Source organism: Macrotis lagotis, chromosome 2 (genome assembly GCF_037893015.1).
Source record: "Macrotis lagotis isolate mMagLag1 chromosome 2, bilby.v1.9.chrom.fasta, whole genome shotgun sequence".
In the NCBI taxonomy this organism is placed as follows: Eukaryota; Metazoa; Chordata; class Mammalia; order Peramelemorphia; family Peramelidae; genus Macrotis; species Macrotis lagotis.
In genome coordinates, this window is record NC_133659.1 from 263,942,277 (window position 1) to 263,959,739 (window position 17,463).

Consider the following 17,463-nt stretch of genomic DNA (forward strand, 5'->3'; position numbering starts at 1 on the left):
GTAAAAGTTGAGTTGCAGCAGGAATATTTGAAAAATATTAAGATCAGCTGCAAAGCTCTACACAGATTAAAAAGGTGTACACAGAGTTCTTTAATGAGCCATTGTTAGCTTTTCTTAATCTTTGTGAATAAAAAAGACAAAAGGATATTCTTTCTGGTTCTTTGTTACTAACTAAAAGTACTGTTGTAAATATTTTTGTGTCTACAGGACATTTGGAAACTGTTGATTCCTGTCAGTATGATTTACATATATAGTGCCCACCTTGTAACTGAGATTCTGCATTTCAGCCAGCTATAAAAAAATGTGATTTTTTTATTGGCATCTTAGAATTAATTTATGATTCTGACACTTTTATGTGTTGTTTAAATTTTTTTCCATTCCAAGGTATGGTAGGTATGTACTTAATGCTGATCTTTTTAGGTGGGTGCTAGCTGGGGAGAAACAACAAACTCATTATAGTTTGAGTTTGTTTATTGCTAATTCTCCTATAATAAACAATCAACTGTAAGTCAGATATGCAGGACAGTCTCTGGAGAAGCACTTTAATGATTTAAAATTTCTTAAATCCTGCTTTCTCTTAGAGAACATAGGAAATAATAGCAAATATTCTATTGTCTTTCTCTACCTTATAGTAAAAATGATCAAATTAGTGCATGGTAGCATTCTTTTTTTTTTTTTTTGTCATTCATTTAAACCTCTCTTCTACCCCCCAAATTTGCAGCAGAATGTGGTCTAGGATTAAATTGCCTAAAATTCTTTATTCTCTTAATGAAAAAAGGGCTAAAATTTTCTCAATATGCAAGAAATTGAAAAAGATTATTTTTCAAGCTATTAGTATGTATGCACACACAAAATTTGGAATCTGACTGGAACCATTTTGTTAGGGAAAAGTTGGAAGTGAATGCTAACTTAGCTATATAATGGATAAATCATAGTGATTAAAAAGGGCAGTGGAGAATAGGAGAGGAAGGGCTTTAGTTGAGGGAGAAGTAGTAACTTCATTGGTTGAAATGCTTCCCCAAACTAGGAAAATTTGTCATCAGTTATGTTGACTATTGTCCTAGCAATCCTAACTCTTATATTTAGGCCTGGAGCTCTACAAACTTGGTACATAAGTATCAGTGCTATATTACTGAGTTGTATAGCTGTTGCTGCCATAAGCAACTTGTCTTACAAATAAAGAATGTGAACTTGTATTAGCATAACTAGATATGTGTCCATGTAATTATAATTGAGCCTCTAGAGTCTCTCCAGTTACATCTAGATAATTGACTTAACGAAGTAGTGTGTTGAAAACACTTAGCCCTTCCATCTTTACCTTCTCTGGAATACAGCAACCTCAGCTAGGGTTTGATTGCCTCATTAAAGTATTTTTTTAAGTGTGACCCTTGCATTTTCTGTGCAAAGATCCAAAATAATCCACAGGAAGTTGTTTTAATTGAGTTTAATTTAGTTTCCATTGAACTCTTTAGTAAGATAGCACTTGTATAGTTATATAGTTTTTCATAGTTGATAGAATTTAGAAGCAGTAAGGGACTTAGAAATATTTTAGTGATCTCATATTACAGATGAGAAGCCCAAGTAGTTAAGTCTGACTTCAGGTCACTCAAATATTAATGATTTAGCCAAGAATCAAGCTTAAGATTTTTCTGAATCCTAAATCCAGTGTTCTTTGCACTAAACCTTGTGACTAGATCTCATTCCACAATAAATAAATCCTTGTCACACCTGCCTTGGTTAACAAATTTAATAGATCTGGAGCTCAGATAAAAAAAGCATCTTTAAACCATATCTTTGTACAAGACATAATACTGATGAACATGAGACTTTCTCGATTACTGAAAACTAAAATTGCTAAGAAAGGCAATTGTCTCAAAATTGAGAACCTTTAGGATTGGTTTTTTTTTTATGAGTAGTTTCAATCTAGATTATTTTACATAATGAGTTATTTGTATTTCATGGGCAAGCTCTCTGGTAAGTGCTAGGATTATGTAAATTGGAGCATTCTTCTACCACTCCAGATTCAACCTGAAATCTTATTTATTAAATTGTTAAAATTTGTTTTTAAGTCATCAGATTAAACACTAAGTTTGCACAAGTCATATGCTAGGTTCTGTGGGGGAAGGCAAAATATGGAGGACAGTCCCTGCCCTCAAATGTGTATTCTATTATGAAACTTTTGTATCTGAAAAGTAAATAAAGGAAGCAGATTATTAAGGCCAAATATAATTCAGACAGGAATTCACAGGAGGCAGATAATTTTCAAATGTATGATTGGGAATACTTCACAGGAATATGGAACCTGAGCGACCCTCAAGGACCAAAAAAGTAGGATGTGGTTGGGGAGGAGAGTGAGCATAAAAACAGGAGATAGGGTTAAAACAAAGACTTGAAGGTGGAAAGACTTGGATGTGGAAAAGTTGCCTGGAATGAATTTTGAGGATATCAAAGAGAAGTTTTAAACATTAGCCTTATTAGAAGGCCTGGAATGCCAAGATAAGGAGTGTAGGTTTTGACCTATTCTGATCAAGGAAATGGCATAAAATATTTTAGGTAGAATTAATTTGATGATGTGCTGATTGGATTTGATGATAGGGGACAAGAATTGGACAAAAAATAGGGGAGAGCAATTAGAAAGTTAAGGATCATTTTTTTGCTTGAGTTAAAATTCCTTTTCTTTTGTTTAGGATATTGATACTGATATATTAAGTGAAAATTCAGATGATTCAGTTTCAGACCAATTCAGTGTTGAGTTTGAAGTTGAGTCTATTGATTCAGAAGATTATAGTCACAATGAAGACGGACAAGAGCTCACAGATGAAGATGATGAGGTGGGTTTTTTTTAATCTTATCATTTAAGAAACCGGATAAGTGTTTTCCATATTTAGTGCCTTCTATGCAACAAATAATTTTTAATTCCAACTTTTGAATGTAATAGTTCATTTAAAATTCCTGAAATTTCTTCTTTAACTTTTCTTAGGAGAAAAATCTTACATTTATTGTACTTGAAAGCGTACAGTCTTTTTGCCTACTAAGAAATAGATTGCACAAGCAATATCATTCCCCTTTTATAGATAAAGTTTATAAAGGTAAAATTCCTTGCCCTCGGCTCACAGATCCAAGTGGCAGAACTGGTCTAGACTCTGCTTTGTTCCAATGCTGTGCTTCGGGTTGTAGGTTAGTTCTGCAAAATACAACTTGTGTTAAATCTAGGACTTTTCCTGGATGAAATGAATAGATTTGTATTAATGGAGTTGTTGGGCCTTATTTTTAGATATACCAGGTAACTGTGTATCAGGCAGAGGAGAGTGACACTGATTCGTTTGATGAAGACCCTGAAATATCTTTAGCTGTAAGTATAAAATTCTCATTTCCAGTGATAAAAAAAAAAGTGACAATGTAGTATGACTTTAGAGTTAAGGGTATCCTAATATCTACTCTTTAAGAGATCAGAAATTTGTAAAATTTACTTTACTTTTAACATTGCAATATTTATTAATGACTTAATGCTATCATCTGTTGCCATAAACTTACTTATTGGAATGAAATTAACATTTTTTTCTTAAATGCTTTTATGTCACACACAGAATTTTCCTCTTCAGTAATTAACTGAAGCTGGGAAAGATTTAATTTAATAATATTGTTTTAACTTTTGCTGTTTAGTTTTTTTCCACTAAAAATAAATTAGTAGGGAAATACATTTTCTTATGCTAAATAGGAAAAGAAATTATGAAGTCAGGTATATCTTATAGGGACATCTGTATTGTTTATTCACTGTATGCCAAGGGTAAGGGATGGAAGGGGGATGAAACAGTACTCTGGTTAGTGTCCTTGTGCCAGGAGGCTTTTTAAATTTAATATAATTTTTTCCAATTACATGCAAAGACAAAAAGTCCCATCTCTATGTAAACTTTTGACCCATTTTTCTAACACCCACCCTTTCTTTCCCCTTCCCCCAACAGTCATTAATCTGATGGAGGTTATACATGTACACTTGTATTAAGTCATGTTGTGAAAGAAGAATCAGAACAAAAGGGGAGGGGGGGCATGAGAAAGAAAAAAACATAAAAGAAGTTTTTACAAAGTGAAATATTATGCTTTGGTCTGCATTCAGATGCCACAGTTTTTTCCTTTGGATGTGGATGACATTTCTCATCACAAGTCATCACAATTGTCCTTGATTGGTGAACTACTGAGAGGAGCTAAATCTGTAGAGTTATCATTCAATGTTGCTATTAATGCACAATGTTCTCCTGGTTCTGCTCACTTCATTCAGCATCAGTTTATGCAAGTCTTTCCAGGCTTTTCTGAAGTTTTGCCAGCTCATGATTTCCTTTTCTTTTTTGATTCACAAAAGGTTTATTTACATAGTAATGTGATTATCAGAACTAAGAGTTGTTTGGGGCTCTAGGAAGCCACTGTTCTACTAAGGGGATTAGCAGCAGCAGCAGGAGTGGGGGAATAGTAGCATAAAGAAAGGTAAGGGGACTTAATCTTATTTTATACTATTAATTTGTTCATTTAATTTCCCCTGTTGATGGGCATCCCCTCAATTTCCAGTTCTTTGCCGCTACAAAAAAAAAACCTGCTATAAATATCTTTGAACATGTGGGTCCTTTTCCTTTTTTTTAATGATCTCTTTGGGATAGACTTAGTAGTGGTATTGCAGTGTCAAAGGGTATGCACGGTTTGATTGCTCTTTGGACATAGTTCCAAAATGCTCTCCAGAATGGTTGGATCATTTTATGACTCCACCAGTAATGCATCAGTGTCTCAGTTTTCCCACGTAAGAAGCTTCTTAGGAAGTAGTCCTCCATGGTGAACTTGGGAAAGGATGTAGATAAGCAAGTTGAGAAGATCTGGGCAAATTGTGATTTGCATTCCTGTTAATGGGAATCCAGATCATAGAGATCACAGATCTGTTTGAGAATGGTAAACCAATAGTAAATGTGTGACTTGAAAAGGCATATTTAAATTTAAATGTAATATTGGAATAACAAAAACTAGAAGATTAAATGACTTAATAAAATTGATATAGTTGATATCAAGTTGAATAAAATGTACCATAAATTTTGAAGTATATAGTCCACATAGCAGACCTATCCATAATTTTATCTTATCCTGCTAACAGAAATAATAACATAATTTTATGATTTTTTTCTTTTATTAAAGATTTTATTTCAGTTCTATAATTTTCCCCCAATCTTACTTCCCCCCCCACAGAAAGCAATTTGTCAGTCTTTACTTTGTTTTCATGTTGTACATTGATCCAAATTGAGTGTGATGAGAGAGAAATCATATCCTTAAGGAAGAAGCAAAAAAGTATAAGAGATAACAAGATCAAACTATCCTATTTTTTTCCCTAAATTAAAGGGCATAGTCCTTGAACTTTGTTCAGACTCCACGCTTCTTTATCTGGATAAAAAAATGTGGAACACTTCATGAATTTGCATGTCATCTTTGCTCAGGGGCCATACTAATCTTCTCTGTATCGTTCCAATTTTAGTATATGTGCTGCCGAAGTGAGCACTACTTTTATGATTTTAAGAGAAGTTGGCTAAAACGATTTTGTAACATTCTTTAATTTATGATTTCCATTTTAATATTATAGGATTGTATTATAGATATTGGACATATTTGGTTGATGTACTTTAAAGTAATGACATTTGGTTAATGTACTTTAAAGTATCACTTTATGGTTTAGTCCAGGTGTAAAACTAAAAATAGGGGCTTATGATCTGTACATAATATCCTTGTGGGCTTCCATCTTGGCTTAAGTTTTAAAATATATTATCTCTTTTATTTTATTTACTTTGTAACATTTTATTATATTTATTTTGTAACATTTGCTAGTTACATAGAACATGCTGGTTCAGGTAGTACTTGGAAATTGTGGCATTCCTGAGTTGTGCTCCAGACTAATCTTGATGGATCAGAGTTTTGCTTTCAGTCACCAGTGGTGATGGCATTATTCTGCTCTAATCTACTATGTCTCTTCATACTGAACCCGGTTGGTTTGTTAATGACTCAGGATTCAGATGTTTCTTGTTCTTTTAATTTATTTTATTGTAGTTGTATGCATGGTCCTGCTTATCTCTTTGCATCATTTCAGGCTGGTCTTCCCAGGTCATTCTTGTAGTTAGTATTTCTTACTGTGTAATATTATTCTGTCATGTTCCCAAACTATAGTTTATTCATTTTCCATTCCATGGATACTTGTTTTGTTCTTTGCTACCACAAAAAGTGCTGAATAAAAATCTTTATATTCACCACTCTACTTTTCTCCCTGTATCTCATACAATTTCCCTTCATGGGACTCAAGTGCCCTAGTTAAACTATATTTTGATGTCTTATGAATGTGTCTTATATATACTTCACTGACTTTGTTCATGCTATTTTCTGGTCCTAGCTTATCTATGCAGCTTAGTAGTGCAGTGAGTAGAAAACTGGGCCTGAAGTTCAGGAAGACCTGAGTTCAAATTCAACCTCAGACACTTTCTAGTACTATAACCCTGGATAGGTCACCTGATTCCTGCTTGCTTCGGTTTCCCCCATTATAAAATGGGGGAAACATCACCTACCGCACAGGATTATACTGAGCACAGCTCCTGCCATAGAGTAGGTGATCTAGAAATCTTTATTCTCTCTTCCCTTCCTTCTTCCTCACTTTGGCATTCCTATCCACCTTTTACAATTCAGTTTAGACGCTTCCTCATTCATAAAACTTATCCTAATTTACCCCAAGGGTAATTACCTTCTCCCCTTAAATTTCATATAAGTGGTTATAGAATCTTTTCTTATTTAACTTAAGTATTGTGTACTTTTTTTGCATTCTAATTGTGTGTGTGTGGATGTCTTAAGCCTCTACAAAGTACAGCTTCAAGAGGGCAATGTTTTCTCTAAGCTTCCTAACTTTCCTCAGCACCTTACATAGTACTGTGTGTACTGTTAGTGCTTCATTTACTAAATATCTATTGTCTATTGTGCACAGGAGCACTTCTGCAATCTGGCCTTTTGGAGATAGGGTAAAATGCACACTTGATAGTGAACAAAAATGTGTACTCAAAAAATGTAAGGAATGCTTGGAATATCTATTGGGAAAGGGAGGGAAATAAAACAGTAAAGAAGTCAAATTAGGAGGACTCAGTGGCCGGCTAAGGAATCTGGACTTACATTGTAGGTAGAGGAATGCTTTTTTTTTTAAGATTTTTTTTTTCAAGGCAGTGGGGTTAAGTGGCTTGCCCAAGGCCACATGGCTAGGTAATTATTAAGTATCTGAGGTCCGATTTGAACCCAGGTACTCCTGACTCCAAGGTCGGTTCTCTATCCACTGCGCCACCTAGTCACCCCAATTGAATGCTTTTGAATAGGGACATGATATGATGAAAATTGTTTTAGAAGTGTTTATTTGGCACTAATATGTAGGTTGGATTAGTGGAAAGCTCATTTAAATTATTTCATTAGTCTGGCTATAAAGATCCTGAATTATAACTGACAACAGCATTGGGATGTGGGTGATTCAACCCCTTTGAGAGTTTGGTATCATTAGCAGAAATAAAGGAGTCAAGAGGGGAGTTGATTTTTGTTTCTATTATCCCTCTTGCAAACCTACAAACAAAAAAGCCTTTTATTCTAGTTTTCTGTAGTCTTTGTTTCTCATAAAAAGATGGGGGGCCTTTTGCAAAAGTCTTAGTGTAATACAATGTTAGTTACATTGTACAGGTGATCCTGAACTTTCAAAATTTATTGTAGTGAGACTGAAGCTCTAGCAAATTCCTACCAAGGTGAGAAGTCAAAACCGAGTGAAGGACTGTTAGCGTGTTCTCTCAGGAACAGCTAAATTCATAGAGGTTTTCTCACCAGAAGTGATAAAATACGGGAGAACTATAATAACATTAAATCTTGTGCTAAGATATGAAGTATTTATGGCCGTACCACAAGTTAAAAAGTATGATTCCACATGGATGGGAATTGTAGATTATTGAAGTATAAGAAACACTAAAAGTGTTTAGAAGTTAAGTGTTAAGAAGAGGAGAGACTACTGAATTATCGTTATTTATCTATAGTTTAAGTAGAGCTAAGCAAAACTTACAGATAACTGTTTAAGGACCTCAGTACCTACCTATTCCAAAATATTTTCCTCTTCCAAACATGATTTCCTGAGTGTTTCCACTTCACTTTGTCCCTGAGATGTTTCAATTAGAAATTCATTTGGATATGCAAGCCTTTTGAAAAAAAATCCAGATATCACTCTGGGAGGTTTGTGGGGTTCAGAGTCTTTAGCTTGCTTTTATTTAGTTTTTTTCCTAACACAACTTGATGGTTGAAATAGGAATTTTGTTGAGGGTGAAAGGATCATAGGTAATTTTGGGACATGAAGAACCTTGGGGAGAGCACATTTAAGTTGAGTATTGTACAGTGAAAACCAAGGGGGATTGCATTAGGACACATAGGGAGAAGAGCAGTTGTCAAGAGATGAGAGAAAAATATACAGTAATAATGGTAAATGGTAAGAGGATGTCAGAGGCAAGCTTCACTTAAGGCTAAACTCCACAGAGCAAAGGGACTAGAGGATCCACTAGATAACTTTCATTCATAATTCCAGTCACCCTCTCAGCCTTCTCCAACTCTACATTGTTTGAGACTCTCAATTTCTTACCTGGAATTATTAGTTAGGCTGTATTATAGATTAAGTAGATTTTTCTGAGTTGGGTCTGGAATCTAATTTCCATTTCTAGCATTTTTTTTTAAGTTTTTGTAAGGCAAATGGGGTTAAGTAGTTTGCCCAAGGCCACACAGCTAGGTAATTATTAAGTGTCTGAGATCAGATTTGAACCCAGGTACTCCTGACTCCAGGGCTAGTGCTTTATCCACTGCGCCACCTAGCTGCCTCCCCTAGCATTATTTCTATGATAATATTTATCCTTTCAATAAACTGATTTGTAAAAGCTAATGTAAGCCATTTGTAAGGTAGGGACTGTTAATGAATATAGTTTGGCTACTTCCTATAAATTGCTTTAATCTCTGTTTTACAAAAAAAGGGGAAGTAGTTGAAACAAATTCTTCTGAACACTCCTCAACAAAAATAAACTGATGGATGGATGTTAGGAGATCCTGACAGAAATGGATACAGATGGATCCCTCTTTAAAAAGGTCTTATAAACTAATAAAATTAGAATTCCTCACAATAGAATCTCCAAAAGGTGAAAAGATCACTTATCCAAAGTTTCAGGTTTTAGAAATTGCTGAGTTGGGATAGAATTTGAACTGTTGCAAAATTAGCTACAAATCTTTTTACTATTGTGTGAAATCTACTTCTAAACAAGCAGACTGAATAAATTAGTATGACCAGCATTGTTTTTTCTAGTCATTTGATATTGAAACTAATTCTACTTATTTTTATTGCAGGATTATTGGAAGTGCACTTCCTGTGATAAAATGAACCCTCCACTACCACCACATTGCCATAGATGCTGGGCTTTGCGAGAGAATTGGCTTCCTGAGGAGAAAGGTGAAGTTTCGGATAAAGGCAAATTAGAAAGCCTCACACAAGGGGAGGAAGAGGGCTTTGATGTTCCAGATTGTAAGAAGAATAAAATGAATGATTCTCAAGATTCATGTGTGGAGGAAAGTGATGAAAAAATAGTACAGATATCAGATTCCCAAGAAAGTGAGGATTATTCCCAGCCATCGACATCTAAAAGTATTATCTGTAGTAGTCAGGAAGATGCTGGAGAATTTGAAAAAGAAGAAGCACAAGACAAAGAAAAAAGTATGGAATCTATTCTTCCCCCTAGTACAGTAGAGCCCTGTGTCATCTGTCAGAGCAGACCTAAAAATGGTTGCATTGTCCATGGAAGGACAGGACATCTTATGGCATGTTTTACATGTGCTAAGAAGCTGAAAAAAAGAAATAAGCCTTGTCCGGTGTGCAGGCAGCCAATTCAAATGATTGTGTTAACTTATTTTCTTTAAATGTGATATACTAAAAGTGGAACCAGAGAAATCATATGTATGAAAGTTTAAGATTAATGTTCACACATGGCTTGTGAAATTTATTTAAAATTTTATTTTTGTACATTTTTTTTCTGAGAAAATGAATGTTTTAGTCCATTTTAGTTATCTCTAAGAATTGGAAAGAATTTTGTTATCCTTTTGAAAAAAAGATTTTTCCATCTTTGCATTATTTTTGTTAGTTTTCATTTGTGTTTCTTATAGAGGCAGCGGGGTATAGTGGATAGAGTACTAGTGTGGAAAGTTCTAGCTTCAGATACTGCATTGGACACTTAAAATTTATTTGACCCAGGATGATTCATTCAACCTCTTTGTGCCTTAGTCAGTCCCTCAAACCTATCTGCTAAGTCAAATAATTTGTAAGTCAGAAACTCCTATTGGGTGTGTTGAAACTATAGATTCTTTACTAACTGCATTTGTTAAGAATTATTAATTATTTTGAGGATTGAATATTTCCATTTGTTAAATAGTTCCTGTCTTCTCTAGTTGGGGAATGTCAGATTTTTTGAAAAATTTGTGTAAATAGTAAATTTAATAAATATTATTTAAGTTCAGTACTGTTGGTGAAAGGTGGTGATGATTCATAAAGATGCTTTGTCTTTGAGTTGCAAATAAGATAACTCTTTGAAGCTTTATCTTTTCATATTCCAAGAACCATAGAAAATAACTGTTAGGAAAAACCTGATAGTGGTCATTTGTTACTTAGAGATGCTTTGCTGTTGTATATACAAACACAAAAGAAGGATGGCTTTATCTTCTATAAAGCCCATCATAATTCTTTGTACATTCCTTTGCTACCAGGACCATACCAGGAAGGTCTTTTTTAAGGACTTCAAGTGGCAATTTCTTATAGACCCTTTGAATACTAGTTTACCTCAGACCCCTGTTACACATAAAAGTTAATATTTGAATTTAGAAAAGTTGAATGTAATTCAGAAGTGTCCCAAAAGATTTACCTTGGGGCAGCTAGGTGGTGCAGTGGATAGAACACCAGCACTGGAGTTTTACCTTAGTCTGGATACATGAACCCAGGCAGATGTCTAGGTTTTAACATAATCAAGGCCAGTTTTAAAAAACTTAAATTCAGAATTGGCACAAATGAAAGCATATTCTTATAGAATCTTTTATTTTTTTCAGGCTAGCTACCAATAAAATAATTACTAGATTCCTGTTTTAGTTAAACCATTTTCCATATGCTGATTTTTAAGTTAAAAGTTGGCTTTTTCAGCTATGATTATTTAAAACAGGTATTAACATGCATTTCTGCTTTACTATGTTCAGTGAAGGTGAGCTTTGATCACTTTTTGGACGGAGGGGAGATTTGCCTTCATAATTATTATTTCTTAGTCTGTGAATTTCCTGAGCCACAGACTAATTTGCTGACTGGAAGATTAATTAAGTTTGAAAATTTGTTGCAAAATTCACTTGGTTATATATATGTTTGTGGAGGTTAATAAAGGAAATAACAATATAGAGCCCATTTCTGTTTGTATTGAAGAAGATTGGTAGTGGATCCAGATGATTTCCCTACAGTGTCTGCTCAGCCTGGGCTCACGTGGCACTCATGGCTGCTGTTGGTAGGCACCCAGCCTGGGTGTATGTGACAGACTGGAACACAACAATGTGCTGCAACTTTTACTAATGTTGGCACAGCCCCTCTTGAGCCTTGGTGATCACCAGCTGCCTGGTGCTAACAGCGGCCATGGCAGATGAACCAGACAGGGATGATTGACCTGCGGAGGTCAGGGCGGTAAAGCAGGCAAAGCCTTCACTGGAGTAGGAACCCTTGTGATGTAACTTGCTAGGGTGACCACATTCAACTCAGTATAGATTTGCTAGATGTTTTGATTTCCACAGCACTTTTCCTAGGCACTGAGAAGAAATTTTAAAATAAAATAATCCCTCTCCTTAAGGACTTTACAGTCTGCTATATTGAATGAGACAAGTACCCAAGAAGTTTTATTGCAAGTTAGCATGAGAGATTGGAGAAGGTAATAGGGGCACCTGAAATGCATTGAGGATTTTAAGAGGCATAAAATTATGGGAGAGTGTATAGGTGGATATGGGGTAGGGGAATGTAGAACTGAACATAGAACATGTTAAGGAGAGAACTGTGAAATAAGACTAGAAAGTTAGAGCTTAGACATAATTCAATCTTTGATTTAGAGGATATATTTCCATACCTTATAAAATGACCTAAAGGCATTATTATAAATATCAGTTACATGTCAGTACTTTGAAATAATTCTAGCTCCTGGAACTAACTAGGATTAGTGGTGAGGTGGAGTAGGAGGCTAAAGATTTGGGAGTTTGCTATATTTAGTCTGCTTCCTCATAACTTTCTTTGACAGCTTTAGATTGCGTGAGAATGTCTACAAATGCTCTTTAGGATAATTTTTAAACACCTATAAGTTCTTATTTCTATAAAAATAAGCTATATTCATCAAAGGTTACCACGATGTCTTTAAACATTCCTGCATAAAATATTCAATTTGAAACTTTGGTACAGGAGACTAATAATAGATAGAAGTGAAATAAACATTTTAAAAATGTTTTAGGTATTTCTTGATTGGAATTCAGATGTCTCTGCCTGCCAGTAAGTAGTAGTAGTTAAACCACAGAGGACCAAACTAAGGCAGTACCTAGGGATGACTTATAGGATGGCAGAGTTCTACTTAATATAAAGGAAAATGTCTTGATAACTATAGTTTGACTGCTTTGTATGAATTCATTCAGAAAGCTAATTGGAACTTAAGTATGAATATTGAGTTAGCTCTTCTCTGCTTTGTGAATAGATGTGAAACATGTATGTGTGTGTACATATGTTTATGTATATGATGTGTATATGTATACATTTGTTAAACATTTACAAGCTCATTTCTCTAGAGATAAAATATAAAATGAATTGGGGTAAAGTGGAATTATAGTTGATTTGAGGCTAAAGTATGATTTTAAAAAGTTAAACATTTTTCAGTTAGGATTATTGTACTTCCCCACTCCCCTCTTGAGGAAAAGAGAAAACCAAAATTTATATGCACAGTCAAGCAAAATTGATTCTTGCATTGGTCAAAGCCAGTAAATAGGTCTAGAATACATCCTAAGTCCATCAATTTTCTGCCAAGAGTTAGCTGGCAGTTTCTTCTTGAATCTTCTGAAAGTGTAGTTAGTTATTATGTTGATATGAGCTCGTTAAGTCTTTCAGACTTGTCTTTTCAATGTTGTGACTATATAATAATAAGGGGAACCTGAAAGAAAGGAGGGTGGAATGGAAGAGGTAGTAGTCAGAAGCAAAACACTTGAGGATGAACAGGGTGAAAGGGAGAGAGTAAGATAAATATAGGGGAAATATTATTGAGGGAGAAATAGCAATTATAATTGTGAAAAAATTTGTATATAAAGTTTCTCTAATAAGGACCTCATTTCGTCTGTGTGTGTGTGTTTGTGTGTGTATACATATATATACACATATATATATAAATTGAGTCAAATTTATAAAAATTATAATTTGAAAAAATCAAAGGATATATCAGGCAATCTTCAAAGTAATCAAAGCTATCTATAGTAATATTAAAAAATGCTCTAAATCACTTGATTAGAGAAATACAAATTAAAACAACTTAGAGGTACCACCTTACACTTAAAAGGTTGGCTAATAAAACAAAAGGAAAATGACAAATGGCAGGGTTGTGGAAAAATTGAAATACTAGAGTTGTGAACTGATGCAACTGTTTTGGAAAGCAGTTTAGAACTATAAAACCATGCCTATTATATTACATTATAATTAATATTATATTTCTTGCATTCCAAATGTAAAATTATAATTAACAAAACTATCTTATTTTGTTCCAAAAATAAATCAGTAGGGCAGATAGAGATTCCAGATGTCCAGTGCAGTATTCATTAAAGTTTGGTGAGCTTATTGGGGGAAAGATCCATTATTTAACCAATGTATTTGGGTTAATGACAGGATGGGAAATCTCCAAATCTCATAGATATCTATCTTGAAGATCTTCAATTGTATAATATAAAATATAAAAAGGAAATGAAGTAAACAAGGAAATATTAGTGACATAACAAGTACAGAAAGTAATTTTTACAAGAAAAATATGAAAGTTAATATTGGGGAAAGAACAAAAATCATAAAAATTATCTTTTGTAATTATGATAAAATTCTACAAAGGCACTAATGTCTCCAATATGTAGTAAATAGTCAATGATTTTGAATAGATAATTTGCAAAAGAAAAGCATAATCATTTGAAATTTAACAATTTTAATGAAAGGATGTAAATTGAAACAAATCTGGTTTATCTCACATTCTCCAATAGGCAAAAAAAAGCAACAAAACTTAGATTTATTCATTGCTGGCAAAGGACTGAAAATAGAGAATTTTGGAGAGCAATCTAATATGACAACATGCTATAAAAACAATTATACTCCTTGACCCATTCTTTTGTTGAGATTATATAACTTGAAAACATCTTTTTTTAAAAAGCTATCAAACAATCTGCAAAAACAGACAGACAAAACCATGAAACTGGTAGCAATCTGAATGTCTATCAGATAGTGGAATACCACATTGCAGTTAATACTACATAAATATGTAGACTATAAAGGAACCTGGATGGACTTTTATAAAATAATGAAAAGTGAAAAAATCAGAATGAATAGTTTTGACCCTTTGACCCTTGACCCTGTTAAGACAGAAAATAGCTAAAAAGTCATGCTTTTTAATAAATGAAATTCATTTATTTAAAATGTAAGTAGTTAAAAAATAAGTTTGATAGAATGTAAATTTGAGCAGAAATTTTTCTGAATCTTTAGAATCTAGCAGGTACTTAATAAATGCTTGTTAATGAAATGAATTGGTTGTAGTCATGTTTACTATGTTTATATAGATTATTTAAAAATTGTTTTATAGCTGTGTGGCCTTAGGCAAGCCACTTAACCCCGTTTGCCTTGTAAAAACCTTAAAAAAAACCAATTAATAAATAAAAATTGTTTTACAGCCAGGTATGATTGTACACATTTGAATTCATTGCTACCAGGGGAAAATGAGTCTGGTGGATTCAACGAGTTAAGATATTCTGGTATTCCAACAATCTAGCATTAATGCAGTGGGTCCACAGGAAGGGTCAAAGTTGGGGCATTAGGTTACTTAAAGAGGGGCAAATGACCTAGGTTGGAGGCAATAGAGCTTGCACTTCCTACTTGGAAAAGAAGCCAAAACAATCCCACCCCACCCTCTGAACAACCTTTATACTGTTAAACTCCAGATTATTAGCAAAAACAGGGCTTAAATAGGTATCACAGGAAACCTAATAAAAGTTATCTTTAGAAGCCAGTCTTTGCATGTACTTGTAATTTTAATATTAGAATTGTCAGAGAATGATTTAATAACCAGAAAAGTTTACTTATCTTAAAAAAATAGAAAACTGGGGTGGTTAGGTTGTGCATTGGATAGAGCATTGGCCCTGGAGTCAGGAGTACCTGAGTTCAAATCCAGCTTCAGACACTTAATAATTACCTAGCTGTGTGGCCTTGGGCAAGCCACTTAACCCCATTGCCTTGCAAAAAAAATAGAAAACTAAAAAACCCTGTAGGACCCTCATAATACATTGTCTATATATTTGTGTATACAGTAGACACATTTAGATAAAACAATTCATTTTTTTTATAGCAAAAAGCATTTACTTAAACAACAAGGCAAGAAAAATGACGTTTTCCCCATATAAACAAGGGTAAACTTACAGGTTAGACCTTACCTAGGAGGGAAGGATAAAGATAGGAAATACAGAACAACTCAGACATCAGTATTATAGATGACTGCAGAGCTAGATGGTCTCTAATGAGGTTTATAGAGTTGGGATTGATTGATCGGGGAGCTGGTCTCTTGGTTGATCTGGGTGGACAACACTTTATTTTTTTAATTTAATATTCAATTTTTTTTCCTAATAGAATTTTTAAACTTTTTTTTAAATTTTGAGTTATAAATTCTTTCTTTTGCTTCTCCACTGAGAAGAAAAGCAATTTGATTTAGATTATACTTGACATTAATATAAATCATTTCTTTGTTAGTCATGTTGTGAAAGAAAATAGACCCCCCCCCCAAAAAATATAAAAACATATGCTTTGATCTGCATTCAGAGATGGATAGCATTTTTACCATAAGCCCTTTAGAATTGTCTTGGATCATTGTATTGCTGAGTGAGAATAATCAAATTATTCATAGTTGATCATTATACAATGTTGCTATTATTGTGTATAGTGTTCTGGTTCTACTTATTTCACTTTGTATCAGTTTATGACTTTCCAGATTTTTCTGAGAGCATCTTGCTTATTATTTCCCATAGTGCAATAGTATCCCATCACAATCACATATCACAGCTTGTTCAGCCATTCCATGTTTGATGGATATCCCCTCAGTTTTCAATTCTTTGCAATTCTTTTACATATTTCACATATATAGGTCCCTTTTTTCCCCATCTCTTGGGGATATGAACCTAGTAGTGGTATTGTTGGGCCAAAGGGTAGGCATGATTTTATAGTTCTAAATTGCTTTCCAAAATGGTTGAATCAGTTCACAACTCTAGTATTTCAATTTTTCCAGAACCCTGCCAACATTTGTCATGACTATAGATAGCTTTTATCACTTTGAAGATTGCCTGTTATATCCTTTGATTTTTTTAATTATAATTTTTATAAATTTGACTCATCAATTTTATATATATTTGAGAAATGAAGCCTTTATTAGAGAAACTTGATATACACATTTCTTCACAATTATAATTGCTATTTCTCCCTAACAATATTTCCCCTATATTTATCTTTCTCTGCCTTTCACCCTATTTGCTTCTGACTACTGTTACCTCTTCCATTCTGCTCTCTTTTCTTTTAGGTTCCCCTTTCTCTTATTTTTTTATAGGGTAAGAAAGATTTCTGTACCCTATCTCTTTGAACTAATTACGATGAGAAGTTTATGTATTTCCCTCCCACCTCTCCCATCTTCCTGTCTACTGTAGAAAGCTCTTTTGTACCACTTTATAATTTAGCTCTTTCTACCTGTTTCTCTTCCTAGTGCATTCTTCTTTAACACCCCTTAATTTTTTTTAAAGATAAACCTTTCATCATATTCAATTCACACCTGGGCCCTCTGTCTATGTATACTCTTAACTGTCTTAATAAGAAAGTTTGTAGAATTAATAATAATAATACCATTTTCCCATGTAGGAATGTAAAGTAACCTTATTGACTCACTTGTGATTTTACTTTCCTGTTTACCTTTTTATGGTTTTCTTGAGTCTTCTGTTTGAAAGTTAAGTTTTCTATTCAGCTCTGGTTTTTCATCAGAAATACGTAAAGGTCTTCTTTTTCATTGAATTTGCCACTTTTACCCCCTGAAGGATACCCAGTTTTGCTGAGTATGTGATTCTTTAATTTTTTTTTTTTTT

General features: G+C 33.8%; 1 protein-coding gene and 1 non-coding gene across 4 annotated transcripts in view; one reads left to right on the top strand and one right to left on the bottom strand.

The window, feature by feature from the left end:
- MDM2 (MDM2 proto-oncogene) overlaps positions 1-15,026 on the top strand; it is a 36,092-nt gene extending 21,066 nt beyond the window's left edge. For all 3 annotated transcript variants that reach the window (XM_074226102.1, XM_074226100.1, XM_074226101.1), the window contains 3 exons: positions 2,688-2,831; positions 3,275-3,352; positions 9,409-15,026. In XM_074226102.1, coding sequence (XP_074082203.1) covers positions 2,688-2,831; positions 3,275-3,352; positions 9,409-9,975 — 789 coding nt within the window. In that variant the 3' untranslated portion in view covers positions 9,976-15,026. The remainder of the gene's footprint in view (positions 1-2,687; positions 2,832-3,274; positions 3,353-9,408) is intronic.
- On the bottom strand, positions 5,424-5,530 carry LOC141515640 (U6 spliceosomal RNA). The gene has a single exon (XR_012476402.1). It is a non-coding gene; the product is annotated as a U6 spliceosomal RNA (small nuclear RNA).
- Positions 15,027-17,463: the final 2,437 nt, after the last annotated feature.